The sequence below is a fragment of the Pelobates fuscus genome, chromosome 10, assembly GCF_036172605.1.
Source record: "Pelobates fuscus isolate aPelFus1 chromosome 10, aPelFus1.pri, whole genome shotgun sequence".
Lineage (NCBI taxonomy): Eukaryota > Metazoa > Chordata > Amphibia > Anura > Pelobatidae > Pelobates > Pelobates fuscus.
The window spans coordinates 128,656,479-128,674,172 of record NC_086326.1 but is presented as its reverse complement, the minus strand read 5'-3'; the positions used below and the strand labels follow the sequence as shown (position 1 = coordinate 128,674,172).

The following is a 17,694-nucleotide window of genomic DNA, read 5'->3' as shown; positions in this document are numbered from 1 at the left end:
CCCGGGCATTTTTTAATCACATCGGCCCACTAAGAAGGGGGCGGGGCAGAGAGGGTGTGTTTTGTCATCACCAATGACAAGCACGCCCCGTCTCAAAGTGAACACGTTGGTTCAATGCTCTTCCATTGACCATGCGCAGAGCTCTGCTGAAGAGCTCTAGCATGAAAAAAGGCACTGTATTTGTTCTGCACAGTGAAAGCAAATTTAATAACATGCTTGCACTGTGATTCCTTGCAACTTGTCTCTGGTGTCTTTATAAATGGATACCAGGAGACAAAAGGGCCAGGAAAGAGTATTGTGCATATGTTTGGAGCCTGCTTGTGGGATTGCGTGTGTGTAGAGTAAACGGATTGTGGTGTTGTATTGTGTAATCAGGTCGGTTTGAGTTGTGTTGTGTTTGTGGTGTAATGTAATGCATGTGTGACTAGGTGCTGTAGAGAGAGAGAGAGTGTGTGTGTGTGTGTGTATGTAAAGTGTGTATGTGTGTTGGGGGGTTCTGTGTGTATGTGTGAGTGAAGGGTGCGTTGTGCTGTGTGTAAGGGTGATGTATGTGAGGGTGGTACGCCTGTCATCATAACCCCCACCCTTCTTGCCTTTAGCCTGGGAGGGGGGACCGTGCTGCCATCCCTAGGGGTGCTAGTGGTGGCAACACTCTGCATCTCGCGTGAGGAACCCGGTGGAGCTGCAAGATAGAGCTCCGCTGGGTCCTGATCTCCCTCCCCTCCCAGCCGCATGTCTGTGCAAGTAGGCCGGTGAGTGAGATCTTTGCTCTCCCCACCGGCCTGTCATTGAATACTGCAGGGCTGGCGCTCGGATAATGCGGGCCCTGTATGGACCGGCCGGGGAGGTCCTGTGACCTCCCCTGCCGGCCGTAGCCCATGGCCATCGCGGCCCACCAGGCATTTACCCGGTGTGTCCGATGGCCAGTCTGGGCCTGAGCACAACTGATGCATACCACCAAACTGCTTTATCATTTCCCTGATTCAATTCTGTTGGTGGATGGTTTATGTGTTACAACATGATTTTGTGATTTCTGAGATCTGTAGACATACTTAATTTATTTGAAGAATATGATATGACTTTCTTACTTTAAATATTTGCACAGAAACTCCAGCTTTCAGACCATATTCCTATTTTATTCAAGTACCGTATTTTTCGCTCCATAAGACGCACCTCACCATAAGACGCACCTAGTTTTTAGAGGAAGAAACCCAGAAAAAAAATATTCTGAATAAACTGACCCATAGTGTTTCTTACTATGGGACAGTTTGTACAGAACATTTTTTTTCTCCCCTGTCCCATAGTGTCCCCCCCTCCCATAGTCTTCATCTCCCCCCCTCCCCACAGACTTCATCTCCCCCCCTCCCCACAGACTTCATCTCCCCCCCTCCCCACAGACTTCATCTCCCCCCCTCCCCACAGACTTCATCCCCCCCCCTCCCCACAGACTTCATCCCCCCCCCCTCCCCACAGACTTCATCTCCCCCCCTCCCCACAGACTTCATCTCCCCCCCTCCCCATAGACTTCATCTCCCCCCCTCCCCATAGACTTCATCTCCCCCCCTCCCCATAGACTTCAACCCCCCCCTCCCCATAGACTTCAACCCCCCCCCCCCCCCCCATAGACTTCAACCCCCTCCCCATATTCTTCTCTCCCATACTGTCCACCTCCCCTTTTCCCATAATTACTTACCTGTCTTGTAGCGTTGGCCGGCAGCACAGGGCGCACCGCGGTAGTGGAACTTGAATTTCATGTTCCGGTTTCCGGCGGGACTGAAAGGAAGTGCGCACTCAGCTTGTGCACACTTCCTTTCAGTCCCGCCGGAAACCGGAACATGAAATTCAAGTTCCACTACCGCGGTGCGCCCTGTGCTGCCGGCCAACGCTACAAGACAGGTAAGTAAAGCTTCATATTCGCTCCATAAGACGCACAGACATTTCCCCTCACTTTTGAGGGGAAAAAAAGTGCGTCTTATGGAGCGAAAAATACGGTAAGCGGTTTTGCCATCTTACAGTACAATCTCTATTCCAAACTTCTGTATTGTTTTTTTTTTTTGTTTGTTTTTTTATCTGTCTTCTCTTGTTGGGATAAAGATTAGGATAAAGCTAAGAAAAACTTAAGTTATTTCAGACTAGAATTGTAAGAGGGGTCACTCCAACCATCATATACACTATAGCCTGCTGTAGAAGTTATAATGCCAGATGTACCCTGGTCCCGATCCTCAGTAATGGGGCAAACCTCTTACCTGTGTCCTACCAGGCTTCTGATCTGCTTCGTAGATAGATTTACAACATCCTGCTTCTGCAGAGCTGCAAGTGCCGGATGCAGATCCTGCCACTCATTGATTTGCCTTCTCAGTGCTTGCAGCCAATCAGTGAGCATCTGTGCATCGAAATTTGCACATAACCTACATTAGCCAACTAGAACTCTTATTACACCTCCTGCAGCATAAGGGTTAATCTCTTCATAGTAAAACGCTGCACATACAGACTCCTGGCACCATAACTTCAAACTACTGAAGTGTTCAAGGTGCCTAGAGTAACCCTTTAAATGCAAATTAATGATGAGTTTAATTACTTTAAAATTGACTTACCGGTAATTAAACTCAATAGGGAGGTAAAAGGCTGCCAATGGAAGGGGATAAGACCAGTGTACAAATACCTCTATCTGTGGGAAGCAACTCATAAATAATAATACTTAACTTTTAATAAATGATAAAATATAAAACCATACCTATATTCTGCTAATCAGCACTACAACTGTCTAATTCAGCCACATAATTGATATGGATTTGACAGCATAACAATGTACTATCCACCTGTAGGTAGTATTAATATTTATCTACCTTATAAAATGTAACAAGTGAAAAAGAAACATTGTTCAAAGGCAGGAAGGGGAAGGATGGGGGGTGATATATAAACAGAGTCTCAAGGTTGAGGAAAAAAGCAAAACCAGAGCGAGGGTAGAAAAGGTACAAAGCCCAACTCTGTCCTGTCTGCCTTCGAGGGCACCACTTAAAAAAAATGCTAACCCACCCTCCAGCTAGTAGTCATGAATAGTAAGATTGACTTAACCACATATGCACCAATAGAGCAAACTGTGATATTGTTTAATTTATTATTTCCTCTGTCTTGTTGCAGTATGACCGATTGCAAGAGGATGCTGCACCCCAGCCATATCCACCGCGTTACAAGGGCCAGTGGGACCATAACTTTGTTAGAATGCCATTTCTTAGCAGCAAAGAGTCCTACAACCCCAAGGTTATTTGAGCCATTGCCTAATTTTCTTTATATATATTCAAAAGTGCCAATGAGTGTTTTCTTTCAGAAATGTAACTCTAAAGATGTGATTTTTTTTTTTTTGATTTTTTTCCCCGTTTGTTTGCTTATTCTAGAATGGCGAATGGTCATCTGGGAGTCGATGGAGTTCGATCGGCCGATTACTTGGTAGCAAATTTGAAAGCCCAAATCAGCTAAAGGCAAGTGTTGATTTTTTTTTTTTTTTTTTTAAAACCTAAGCTTCAAAGTTCGTCAACTTATTTTACGGTTTGAGTGGTGTTTATTCTTGAATTGGAGCAATAATGTATTTCTGCATAGCCTGTAGATGGCGCTGTCACATTACAAATATATAGTGAGTTTCCCATGGTTATGTATTTTTAAGTGCTGCATTGTGCTGATCCAATGTTGAACACACATTCACTACATCATAAATTGCTTGGAATTCACCTGGGAGTTACAAATTTTGGTTAAAATATTGGAATTAGATGTTCCTGGATGTAGCTATTCTGCTTTAAATTTGTAATTCTGGGTGAATTATTGGCAGTTTTTGCAGTAGTGTAGTAATGATGGACTGGAGCCATGCTTGGGAGAGTCATGGATTAAATCGATACTCTAAGCACCAAAATAACTTTTGCTTAATTAAGAAGTTAGAAGCATAATTTTTGTTGTATATCACGCCCCTGCAGTCTCACTGTGTCATTCTCTGCCTTATCGGAGTTAAATCACTTTGTTTATGCAGCCCTAGCCACACCTCCCCTGGCTGTGACCCACACAGCCAACCTGAAATGTTGGTTTAATTGTTAATCAGATCTGACATCACAGAGTGTGTTTACTTTAGAGTTTTTTTTATTATCTTCTGCTATGAACTTTAAATTCTGAATTGGACAAATTGCGCAATAAAAGAAGTTTAAACACTAGACCTCTTTACAGGAATTATGTGAATTATTTAACTCCTAAATGGCGGAGAATTGAGCGGTTACACAATAGGGTCGTGATGTAGTCACCAAAACCACTCGATTTAAGCCAAAGTTGTTTTGGGGCTTACAGTCTCCCTTTGCAGTATTGTTTTCTTTATCATAAAGGAATTTTATGATAAATAAAAAGAAGAATGTAGAACCAATTCACTTATTGGGCTCCATTCTCAAATAGCTAGAATGGCTAGTTCAGACTCTGATAAGGCATAAACGTAGTGTGTACTAAAGCGTATGGAGACTTGCACACTTACGGTATTTTTAAGATGGATTTAATATGGTCCTTTATTTGACAATTAATTATCTCTGTGTCTATTGAATTAAATTATATGTTTTAACGTGATGTAAGTTACATCTAAAACTGGCTTATCCACCATTATTGTGTTATTTTCATTCCAGGACGCAATTCTAAAATACAGTGAGTCATTTACAAGGAACTCTGACTTTACTGCTTGGTTTGACTTCTGTCAGAAGGTAACGTACATTTTCTGTGTTATAAATACTGTACAATGGTCCTTGCATACCGTGGACTTACTCGCTGTAGCTAAGCTACATGTTTTTTTCAGATCTAAAACGCTTTCTGTGTTTTATTTTATAACTAATCTGATTACAAAACATTTAAAAAGCACTAGTCAGGAACGGTTATTCTATGGTATGCCGTCAATTGGATTCATTGGATAGTAACAAGAGATGTATACATCTTATCCTCTAATAAGTTATTCCTTTTGAATTGCCCATAACACTTTTAGCATTTTGTGAAAAGAGGAGGCATGGCCGAGGGAAACTTTTTTTAAAACATTTTTTTTTTTTGATAAATAAGGCAATGTATACGCACCTAAGCTACGTTGGTGCCTGGTATACATATATAACTAGCTAGCTATTCAGACAGATCTCTATCTAGCCATGCATACACACATATATTTATGCACACAAACCCCAATCAACAATATACCGTATTTCACCGCATAATGGATGCGCCCCCATTTTCAAGAAAAATAATTGGGCAAAACAAAATCTGCGACTATTATGTGGTAACATGGAATATGTCATGTACATTTAACAAACTACTAACATGCATACATAACTAGCCACACTCACCCATAGTTAGGTCCTCACTTATACTCCCATACATACATTCAGACATAGCCACACACTAACACGTGCACACACTTTCCAGTTTCAGTATACCTCTATGTAGGTGGAGAGAAGAGAAAGCATGCATTTATGCCCAATGCCTGTCTGCAGAGACTGCTTAAGGCTTCCATTTGCTCCCCCAGGTGCCATTCACACTCACAGCACAGAGGTGACATCACAGGATCCTTAGAGGGAGTGCAAGGGAGCCCTGAATCTGTCACTAACGTTTAAGACACAATTAAACACTGCTTGTTAGCTTGTACGGACAATTCAGAATGTTTTAACGCCTATAGTAATGTTGGACTTTTATGCCCATCATTATTTTCAGGAATATAGACTTGTAGGTTTATTTAATCATAATTTAACTTTAATTCATAGGTTAATCTGTATACAATACTGCATTTTACGAATAAAAAACAATAAATAAAAATAAATATATATATATATACATACATACATACATACATACATACATACATACATACATACATACATACATACATACATACGTTCAGTATTAAAACGTCAAAGTATTTGGTATTTTCACCAGCACATTTAATAATTACTTTCCCCTTTTACATTGTCACATAAAATAATTAGTAGCTCTTTTTTAATTTGTACACCGTGGTAATAAAAACAAAAACCACTTAATCATTATATTAATACAGGAGGTATAAATCCTAATTTTCATGCCTTACTGTCTAGCATTGTTTTAATAAGTTCCTTGTAATAGTTCCTTTTGTACAAACTACCCTGAAAATTTATGTTCAAGCCAGTTCATTTGAGTTATAGTTCATGCTGATTGATCTTTTGATGTATCATCGCAAACTAGACAAATCCTCTATACGTCACTAGAGGAAGGTCGTCTATGCTATAGATCACTTGGCCTGACGTGCAATCTCATTAATTCTTTATGAGGATCTGGTCAATTTGCAAGTCAGTATAGTGAGGGAAGGGAGCAGTGGCTGTCAGTGTGTATGTTTACTTATGTGCTCTACACAAGAGCGTTAAGAGGAAGAGGCAGCTAATTAAGGCAAATGTTTACATTCTGATGTCTCTGTGAAGCTGTGTTAAGTCTTAATTTAATTTCACAATCCGCTCATTATAGGAAACCCATATATGGTTGGTGTCTGTTTATTTACAATTGAAGCACTTCATGTATTCTTTAAATTACCCCACACATCCAATATAATGATGATTACGTTACCAAACCCCACCATCTTACCATAATTATGGCAAAGTAGCATTCTCCTAACGGCTGTTTCATCCAGTTCTCATTCTCTAGGCCGCACAAACTGATTTTCATCCCTCTCTTTTCCACAATCATTGTCACCCTCCAACTCTGGTCTGATCTCCGTGCCACCCTCTGCTTTTCGATTTCTTTCCTTGTATCTCGCCATTTCATTTCTGTGGACTTACCATGTGGATTTACAAATACATGTAGGCACAAAAGTCCCAAAACCTCCCCCATTACCTCCCCCCAAAAATCTATGAGATCAATTTTATATTAAGCAAAGCCTTTTCACTTTAAGTGTGTGTACGTAATAGATTCTGTAACCGCATATACAGCCATCTGGTTGTGCAAATATCGTATTCATTTTACTGTTGAAAATAAAACCACCTGGGAAAGTAAAACTACATGGACTGTTTACACTGTGTATTATAAATCATTGCCTTATCCGCATGTCAACTGTCTTATGGGTTAAAAAATACAACTATTGCAATATATACAAGGCCATCTCCATTACAAATCTAAACTCGGCATGCAGCCAAGAGTAGGAGTAAAATTAACCTTTATATTAAAAATAATTAATGTGGTCTTTAATGTGGTGATTATTATTATTATTATTATTATTATTATTATTTACAAGTGTAGCTGCACGTTTGTAGGATTATGAAAATGAACAAATATACACAAAATGTCCTTAGAAATCTAGATTTCAAGCTTTGTATACCCTGTAACTAGATATTGATGTAATTAAACAGGAGTAAATACTCAGTTTGTCCAGCAGGGGTCTTCCTTTCCTCTGAAACCGGTTGTAGGATTTTACTGTACAGCAATTCTATTGCGTATGTTGTTTACTGTACAGCAATTCTATTGAGTAGGTTCAAATGTATGCAATCATTAAATGCTGTGTAACTCTACCTTCTGCTTATAGTTGTGTTATTCAACAGGTATCCACTAATATAGATCCTGATTTAATATTTTGCGATAAGCTTTTCAAATGAGTAAGTATTCTTGGATGCACTTTTAAAATACATTTTTCTGAGATATAAAAAAAATATTGATATATTAAAATATTAAATCTTTTTAAAAATCTTAAAGGACCACTATAGGCACCCAAACCACTTCATCTCAATGAAGTGGTCTGGGTGCCAGGTCCCCCCCTAGTTTTAACCCTGCAGCTGTAAACATTTCATAGAAACTGCTATGTTTACATTGAGGGTTAATCCAGCCTCTAGTGGCCGTCTCCCTGACAGCTACTAGAGGCCGCTTCTGCGATGCCTAATGCGAAAATCGCATTGAGGACATGCTGACGTCCATAGGAAAGCATTAAGTAATGCTTTCCTATGGGCGGTTTGAATGCATTCAGAGGTGACGTCGGCAGGGGGAGGAGAGGTCACCAGCACTGAGGGTGCCCAGCGCTGGATTAAGGTAAGTGTTTGAAAGGGGTTTTAACCCCTTCAGCCCAGTGGGAGGAGGGCACCTAATAACCCTATGGTGCCAGGAAAAAGAGTTTGTTTTTCTTGGCACTATAGTGCTCCTTTAAATCATTTTAAAAGTTTGTTTAAAAGTATCAAATCATTTGAAAAGCTTATCCAAAAACATGTAACAGTCAATGTAGGTGTGTTTATCCCTGCTGCAAAACAGAAAAGTTGTATATTGAATGGTTCAAATGACCTGATCACTTGCATTGTAATCTTGGCAATTAGAAGATAATCCTGGTTCACAGCAGCCACTAAATGGCCCTAGCAGCTAAAATTGATTTAAATGAATTCTTCCAATTCCTTAATGTATGCTAAGACTAAGATAGCATGGCGATGGTCTGATTTGTGGTTTTGTATGATAGACATCCTCCTCCACATATATACCCCTAATATAGTGTCTGAAAGACGCACAGATCAATGGGAAGCAATCATTTTAAAAGCTTAGGGCTCAATACTGATTAGATTACAGGGCCACATATATTACTTTTCTGCATTTCAACACATGCGTAAAAATCACTGTACATAGGATTACAGTTAATCATAAATTAGTCCTAAAAATACACTCCCGTTATCGTTACGTTTTTAATTTCAGCAGTGTTATGGGAATTGTAAAATGCTGAGGATGCTTTTTGACATTGAAAGACAATTCCTGATCTAGTTAAAGGGATACTGTAGTGCCAGGAATACAAGGCTGTATTCCTTTCACAACCGATCCCTCTCCCCCCCCACCCCCCTCATGCCCCTTCCTACCTGGGAAATAAAGGGTTAAAATTTATAAATATTTACTTACCTGAACCCAGAGGCGATGTCCCTCAGCGCTGGGTCGATGCTCCACCCCCGTTCCTCCGTCCCGCGACGAGCATGGTCTAATGCGTATGAGCAGCAAATGCTGCACGCACTTTAGACCTCCCCATAGGAAAGCATTAAATCAATGAATCAATGCTTTCCTCTGGGGAAAATCTGACGCTGGAGGTCCTCATGCAAAACGTGAGGACGTCCAGCGTTGGATAACGGACCAAAAGTCTGTTACTATTCCGGAAGCCCTCTAGTGGCTGTCTGGTAGACCACCACTGAGGGCAGACTTAGAGCTGCAATGTAAAGATTGCAGTTTCTCTGGAACTACATTGTTTAACATTGCAGCACTAGGTGCAAAAGGGACACAGCAACCAGACCACTTCAGAGCTGAAGTGGTCTGGGTGCCTACAGTGTCCCTTTAAAGGCAATCTCTTCATCAGAATCACATGTGAATAACACTCCCTAACATTTTAGTTTAATCTTCCTTTTAAGTTCAGCGATTTGAAGAACAAAATAATGTTTGGGGGCTATATACTAAAGGGAAATTATGGAGGATCAATAAAGGATTGCATTTTTGCAGTGTGCAAAATTATCCAAAATGGAAAATAAAAATCTTCAACCCAGCTGATTTTCCAATTCCCCCTATTTTGGTGTAAGATTTTAAATTATTTTGTCACTAATTCTGGCTTAGTTGGTTAGTAACCTACCCGTACTTACAAAAAAAAATATTTTTTCTTTTCTTGAATATATATATATATATATATATATATATATATATATATATATATATATATATATATATATATATATATATATATATTTAGTAAAGAACATATTTGTTCTTCCTGAATGTTGTAATTCTGCCTGTTTGTTGCTCTAAGAAGGAGGATTTCTTATTTTTCCTGTTATCCTTCATTGAAATAGATCTGAAAGTGGAGAGATTGATTGGAGAGCTGACGAGGTGTCCTACTGAATTGGATAGCTGTGATAAATTATTTTTATTTTGACTTGTATGACAGATCTTCAGTTATATGGCAGGCTTGATGAGCTAAGGATTTCCATCTGTCGTGTTTACAGGTGAAATAAAGCATCAAGCTACAGTGTGCCTGTGTTTCTTGACAAAGTGTCCAGAATTTCTTCTTTATTATTTTGTCTTTCTTTATTATTTTGTGTTTGTTCAACTCCTACTGTACATTGTTTCATTATGTAAATATCCAAAAACAGTAATATATATTTATATAATGTTAAGGCATAGATTTGTATTTTAACATAGATTACAGGTTAAAGTCTTGTAATACATCTTTAAAAAAAAAAAAAAAAATATATATATATATTGGTATGTGCTGAATACTAAGTTGTATCTTCAGGAATCTAGGACATACAGTCAGTGAGTGGACACCCACAGCTGGGGTATTAATGGGCAGCCTGGGATATCAGTGTTAAATTTTAATATCGCAAAGTTGTAATCGAGATATACTGCTATGCAGTATCTGTAGTTTATAAAGCAGGTTTAAAAAAATAAATTACAAAAATGAATATGCATAGAATTGACAATAGCTAGCCTGGTGTAGGCTGGCCAATGACATCCCAATGACGATACTAGAGGTGGAGTTACACCTCCAACAGCAGAGGGGTTAAACCAGGTGTGTGCGGTCTATCATATCAAAACACTGCACATACAGACTCCAGGTACCATGACCACTGCAAATCAGGGAAGTGGTCATGGTGCTTGGGGGAACACATTAACTGGAAGCTGTCAGAGATATCCAGCATTGAGTCAAACAATACAAATAGACAACAATCGCTCCCTTTTTTCTAAAATCTCTTTTTGGGGATTTGTTCTTTCTTGGATGTGCAGTTTTATCTTCTTACATTTAAGTGAATAAATACAGACTGGAATACCTTAAGCTTCATACAACCAATCTGTTGGGAGGCCTTATAGCCATGTCTGGTTAGGGAATAAAATAATAAATTACAGGCGCTACGCACATTTCCAAGTGTGATTAGCCAATTGGAGTGTTTAACCCTATGGTGTCACACAGTTAAACACCATGTTTGCTTTTTATTTTGGAAATATGTGTATACGCACATTGAGACATAGTCCGCGCCATGCTGCTAAGCTCTGAAAGGTCAGGGCAGCGATATACAGCTGGTCATTAGTTCATTGAGATTCTAACCAAAACCGCACAAAGTGTTTGTTTTGGCTTTGTGCGTGTATTGCACTGCCTGTACGAAATACGTACGTAATCAGATATTACTACAACTTTATAAACCAGAGAGGCAGACCAACCCCAACATTGGGTGGGGAAAAGGTAAAGCAAAGACATAAAATGCCAAATAAACATGCCACACAATTCTTCCAGGACTAAGTTAATGTACAGCTGCTTGATATAATGCTTTGACAATATAGCCACTGCAAGCAGTGAAAATACAGAAACAGAACACAAAAAAGAAATGTTGGACTCTGGCCCTTTCTGCATGTAGTTTGTGTTTCTGTAGCCTAATTTATTCATCTCTGATGGATAGACCTGTCCAAAATTAAGAGCTTTGTGTTAGTTTTGTGTGATTTTGATGAGCTGTCACGGTGGCATTTTCACGTAGTGGCTGGTGCCTTCTGCAGAGTCTTGTTTAGGCTGTCACTCAGGCTGGTCCATTACCTGCGAGGAACAGTTTGTGGTGACACGGGGTCATTACTTATGACAGTGTTTATTCAAGCCTGCATTTATTCAGAAGCACACATCATTTCCTGGTTAAAGGCACAGACCGTCTTATCTTAAAGGGACAGTTTTATGGCCCCATGTTTGTGCTTGCATGCCTGTTAACTCACAGCTGTCTGTGAGTGTAACATTATGTTTTTCGAACACGTTATCAAAGTGATTCATTAAACATGATATGGATTAGACACAATTGGCTGGTGGTGTTAACTACACAAATCTGTTTGGGTTATTCACTAAACTGAGCACTGTTGTGTAGGCTAAAATAGCTCAACTGAAAATAGAATTGCCTTGGAGACTTTTCATCTAATTTGGATACTTTAGCCAAAATTTTGAATTTCACTTTGCATTGTCACTTTAGTAAATAATCATAAGGGTTATTTACCAAGATAAAATAGCTGGAAATGTAAAGTGATTTCAAGGAGAATTTTAAGGAAGGCCATGGTAGCTGAACTGGAACCTAGTTAACAGAGATTTTTTTTTTCCAGACCAGCTATTTTGCCCTTAAATGTGAAATTTGCTTAGAATTCTAAATTAAGTAAATAAACCCCTGTATGCCAGGCTGTAAGAGTAGGTGGTTTGTAGAATTTTTCCTTTTTTACCAAACACGTGTTACTAATATGCTGTTTAGATCCCTGACCACTGCTGTATAGTGAGTTTCAAGCCTTTTCTCTTTTGCCATTGCATATATAACAGCCTTAAAGTGGCACTGTCACGGCCTTGGGACTTTGCAGAAGTCCCTCGATTGTGACATTGGTGCTGGTGGCCAGGGGGGCAGGTAAAGGTGATGGTGTCATCATCTTTCTCGCATGCGCAAGAGTACCGCATTGAGGACTATGGACGAGACCGCAGGCTCCTCCATAGGAAAAGCCAATTCCTTGTAGCTGTCACTGGTGACGGCTGTCAGGATTTACTCTTAGACTCCACCCTGAGTCTAAGGAAGTCAATCAGAAAGTGGTCCATACTATATGTATATCTCTCGACTGGGTTGGAATTTCAGCGAAATTAGTATTTAATAAACATTCTATCGACAGTGCTGCTTTAAAAGCATTTATACTAGACACACTTTTTTTTTTGTGTGTCTATCTCTAGTACATATTCCTTAGGCCGAATTCCACAAACCAGCTAACTGAAAAAAATACCTTGTTATCTTCTAACTTTATAGCACGCTTGTCCTAATGTTTGAGATCACTCTCAATTACCTCCTCATACATGTTACCAGTGGCTGCAATTATCATTTTGATTATCTGCGCCATCACCTGCAAATTCCCCGTTACCTCTTGTCTCAACTCCCAATTATACATTTTAGCTTGTAAGCTCACAGGCTACCTAGCAAAGTACTCTGTATAAATGACCTTCAAATGCTGGATCTTTGCTCATGGGCAGGGCATTACCTTTTATATTGGTCTGTTTATACTGTACTGTCTTTTTCACCAATTGTACTGAACTCTAGCATTTGTCCCTACGTTATAAATGCCAGTAGAATTATTTGTCGTCATATTCAACGGATCTGGTATATTTCTATTTTATGCAATATGAAAAGTGAACTGATTTTACTGCTGCAATAAAGATGTTAATATAAAATATTAACTTTTTTTTTTTTTTTGGACACTCTTTATTTAGAATTTTTCAAACCGTAGGTTAAGGACACCTGCTTAGGAAACAGTGCTATTTAGCATAGAACAAGTGTCCAGAATGGCCCCATCAAAAGCCTCCGACAAAACCATTGAACAGTGAAATGCCCAAGCGCATCTTTTTAAAAATTTTTTTAAATAATTACTTTTTTTTTACTCTTGTTGCTGAAACATATCCACCTTGAGTATAGGGATAAATGCTCCCACTGGTTCTGTAGAGGATGCTTTGAATCAGCTGGACCTCTGTCATGGGTTAAGAATCTTTATTAGCATCAATAGATTCCATCCTTCCTTAAAAAAGACACTTCATGTAAGATAAATATTTTCTCACTGTTATGGCTTTGAGGGCCTTTTGGATCCCAGAAGGGGAGGTTTTCATTAGCTTTTATTGCCTGTGACTCTATTAACCAGATGCATCCCATGTTGACAGTTCTCACAAACCTCAGTACTGTAGACATCAAACAGAGTCCGACATGGGTCTATTCATGTGTCACTTGAAATGCAGGGTGTCAAATCCCAGCTATACTGAGAATCCGAAATCATTGCAAAGAAGCTTTCTTAACACCTGCTTGGCTTTGGTATATTTTAGGCATGTTTTATGCTTGCATGTATTTTGAGTTCAGACAGAATTCACATAAACAGTGCTGGGTATATCTGAAGGTCACTGGAAAATGAATTTGTAGTCCAAATTGTGATTAATTTCTGTATTATTCATAACCTGGATTTTCATTATTTCATTATAGAAAGCAAAGAGCAACATGTTTCAGTGAAGACCGCTGTGTGTGTGTGTGTGTTTTAGTGTTATATTTTTCCTATCAGGAAGCTTTTGTTCATTCACCTTGAGATTGTGCCTATCCACAACAAGAAACTGAAATTCTGCCTATTTATCCTGAGATCCTCTTTTTTTCACACTGAAATACTGCCCATTTGCCCTGATTCTTCAACCCTGATTCTTTAACCCTAACCATGGTTGTGCCCATTTGCAAGAGACTGTGGGAATCTGGTCCCATCTCTACATCTTAAAGAATCTGCCTATTATCAGACATATCCATACTGAGACTCTGCCAATCCTTATGGCCTTTTAACACATTTGCTTTAATATTATGGGTTGCTAATGCTAGTACTCGTGTACACACGAGTAATAACCATTCCTATTGTGTAATAATGCTAATCACGTTTGTCCCCTACTGTATTCATTTAATGTTGGTAAAAAAAGAGGTTAAAGCAACTTTGAGATTCATTTAAGAAAGAGTTGGATGTTTTTTTTATTTTCATTGCTTCAGAAGTCATCTATACAGGAATACAAAAATGTTTTAGTGCCAGTGCTTCTGTTTGCCTTTACAAATTGTCTTATTCCTTTTCTTTGCAGTGTCTGAGTGAAGACGAATACTCTCAACTCTTCAAAACCATTCTTCCTAAAATGGCTGCGTTGGCTCTTGAACTCCCAAATATCTGCACCCAGGTAATATCTTGTGCATCACTGCTCATGGATTAGGCTTCTGAGCGTCAATTATTAATGTTGTTTTAAGTGTTTTGCTGCTTGTTAAAGGTTGTTGTTTCTTTACACATCTTTTAACTAATTACTACCCTAAAATCAGTGTGTTCTTGGCACACTGTGAAGTAGCTTGTGGCATACCCTTGTGGTACGGCACACTAGTTAGAAAACTTAGTCCACATGCTAATCGCCAGCAATGGGGCAGCTATCCTTAGATGTTTGCAGAGAGAATTGTTATTTCTTACCAGTTTCTCATTGCGTCTATAGAAAATATAAAGCTCTTAATAGTAACCCAAAATATATGCTGGTGTTGTTCACTGAAGTGTCAATTTGTGTGAATTCAAAGAGAATTTCAAATTTTAGGCCGCAATGGCAGGATTAAAATAAATCTGCATGAATCCCTGCTCATTACAGGGAGTAATAGAATGTGACGGCAGATAAGAACCATTCGGCCCATCTTGTCTCGTCTGCCCAATTTTCTAAATACTTTCATTAGTCCCTGGCCTTATCTTATAGTTAGGATAGCCTTATGCCTATCCCACACATGCTTAAACTCCTTTACTGTGTTAACCTCTACAACTTCAGCTGGAAGGCTATTCCATGCATCCACTACCCTCTCAGTAAAGTAATACTTCCTGATATTATTTTTAAACCTTTGTCCCTCTAATTTAAGACTATGTCCTCTTGTTGTGGTAGTTTTTCTTCTTTTAAATACAGTCTCCTCCTTTAGGGTGTTGATTCCCTTTATGTATTTAAATGTTTCTATCATATCCCCCCGTCTCGTCTTTCCTCCAAACTATACATGCTAAGATCCTTTAACCTTTCCTGGTAATGCACATGAGCAGTCCATGAATGTGGGGGGAAAAAGTGGTATTATCCCGCTCAATGTCCATCAACAGGAGATCTATAGTTTGCTGGAACGAGCAATATTTTTCTTCCAGTTCCAGTCCACATGCATTATTTCCAGTATTTACACAGTGCACAGTCCCATAAGCAACGTCCTTGGTTCAGAAGTAGATTAGATTATAAATTACTGCAAGCTATATTAGGTTGTTTAATTCTAAAGCTTTTGCATTCATTGGAAGTCAGTTACATTTCTCAGTAAATCTGTGACCAATGATTTATTTCTAATGGAAACAATGAACGAACACATACGTGATCATACAGGCTCTTTCGCAGAGCATGGTGGCAGTCCATAGAGGTCAGAATTGATTATAGCTGATAGTGGTGCTTGCTGTGCTCATTTTAAGACAACAATGGCAAAACAATGCAGTATTTGCTTTTTTTTATCCTTTTCATTCCACACCTTCTGCCACAAATTTGGTGTGCACTTTCTTTTATTCTTTTTCAGATGTTACATTTCTTCAATTTTTATGATTGCAACACATATCTTCAGCTCACTTATTGTGTTCACTTATTGGGTTTTAATTTTTAAATCGACCAAGTCCTATAATTCTTTGTCTAAGCATTTAGTCATCTATTCCTCAGTGGAAGACATTTCGATGGATTTGTATCTACTTAAATTTCTCAAATGAATCAATGCCTGTCCGTGCCGTATTGCTGTATTGAAAACCTATTTTACAGCATACTAGTTGAACTTGGTAATTCCCATACTGCCATGCGTGCTGTATCATGTATGGACATTGAGAACGTTTTACTAGGTAGCCGTGTTCTATATCAGTTCATTATGGTAGAATCCTTCCTAGTTCTGACATTTTGCCAACAGAGAGTAAATCAATTGCAATATTCCTTCCCCCCGTGGAGAGAACATCTCATAAACTGTCTCAAGTTTCCCTTTCCTCATTTCCCATTCATATGCAATAACTCTTGGCAAATGTATTCTTGTTTTTGTTTGTATACATATTTATATGTTCTTTAGAATGTTTTTCACTGTCAGATAAAAAATAGAAAAATAAATGAAAAACGCACACGTATTTTCGAAAATTTCAAAATCTGTTTACACAGCAACCAATTCAGAGGATCACTTGACAATTAATTTTTATCCCCTCTGGTCCATACAGTAAACAACCCTGACACAACTTAATGAAGCATGAGACTTGTGAGTTTAGCTCACTATATCATATCTGAAGCTTCTCTTGTCAGTATACTTCGTTATGCTTTCCTTTGTATGTTTAACCTATTTTTGCGTAGACAGATGCAAACGCATCCATCAGCTATTTTTACAGCTAAAGTCCAAATAAAACCTGGTCACAGATGAGGAAGCATGCAAAACAGTCAAAAGGGGTCATTTTTAGAAATAGAGAATAATTTCATAGTTGGGGGGGGGTGGGGGGTAGTTAATATGTAGTATCCTAAGAAGTGTGAGCCCTAAGTGGGCTTAACAAGGGTAAAGAGAATAGTTATTCCTAGAAGGTGGGAATCCAACCTAGGGTAGAGAGCATTGAAACTTAACTTTTAATAAATATATATCAAATGCAGTCAGTATATTAAACCTAACACCCCAAAACAATATACAGTATTAAAACAACACGAGACCACAGTAGTGCATAGGCAGATCCGCAATAAGGGGATTATCTACTAACAGTGCCTTGTGGCAGCGGTTAGGCTACATTGAGCTGTAGTGGTATTGGTGTTCAGAATACCCTTTAAATACTGAATGTTGAGCGAAAATTTAGTATGTTGCACAGTACATACATGACTCTAGAAAAACGACACATATACCTCTTTGAACGAGAGCTTACCGTAATGGAGATAAATGGTCAAGCCTGTTGTGTTTTTTTTGTCTGGCTAGAAACTAGCTGTGATGGTGATTGATATTTCATTAAGCATATTGATTTTTTTTTTCTTTTTTTTTTCTTCCCAAGGGACAAAAATACATTATTTGTTACTAATAAACTAATTTGTCTACTTACGTTTTGTTGTGGACAAATTTTGGCTTCCATATATTGTAATTTAAATCTTCTTATTTGTGAAATACATTTTATGTTATTGCCAAGTAAAAT

General features: G+C 38.6%; 1 protein-coding gene across 1 annotated transcript in view; it reads left to right on the top strand.

Moving 5' to 3' along the window:
• Window positions 1–17,694, top strand: part of PARG (poly(ADP-ribose) glycohydrolase) — a 119,005-nt gene that overhangs the window by 31,685 nt on the left and 69,626 nt on the right. The window contains exons 5-8 of the mRNA XM_063435255.1: window positions 3,142–3,261; window positions 3,396–3,479; window positions 4,650–4,724; window positions 14,606–14,698. Coding sequence (XP_063291325.1) covers window positions 3,142–3,261; window positions 3,396–3,479; window positions 4,650–4,724; window positions 14,606–14,698 — 372 coding nt within the window. The remainder of the gene's footprint in view (window positions 1–3,141; window positions 3,262–3,395; window positions 3,480–4,649; window positions 4,725–14,605; window positions 14,699–17,694) is intronic.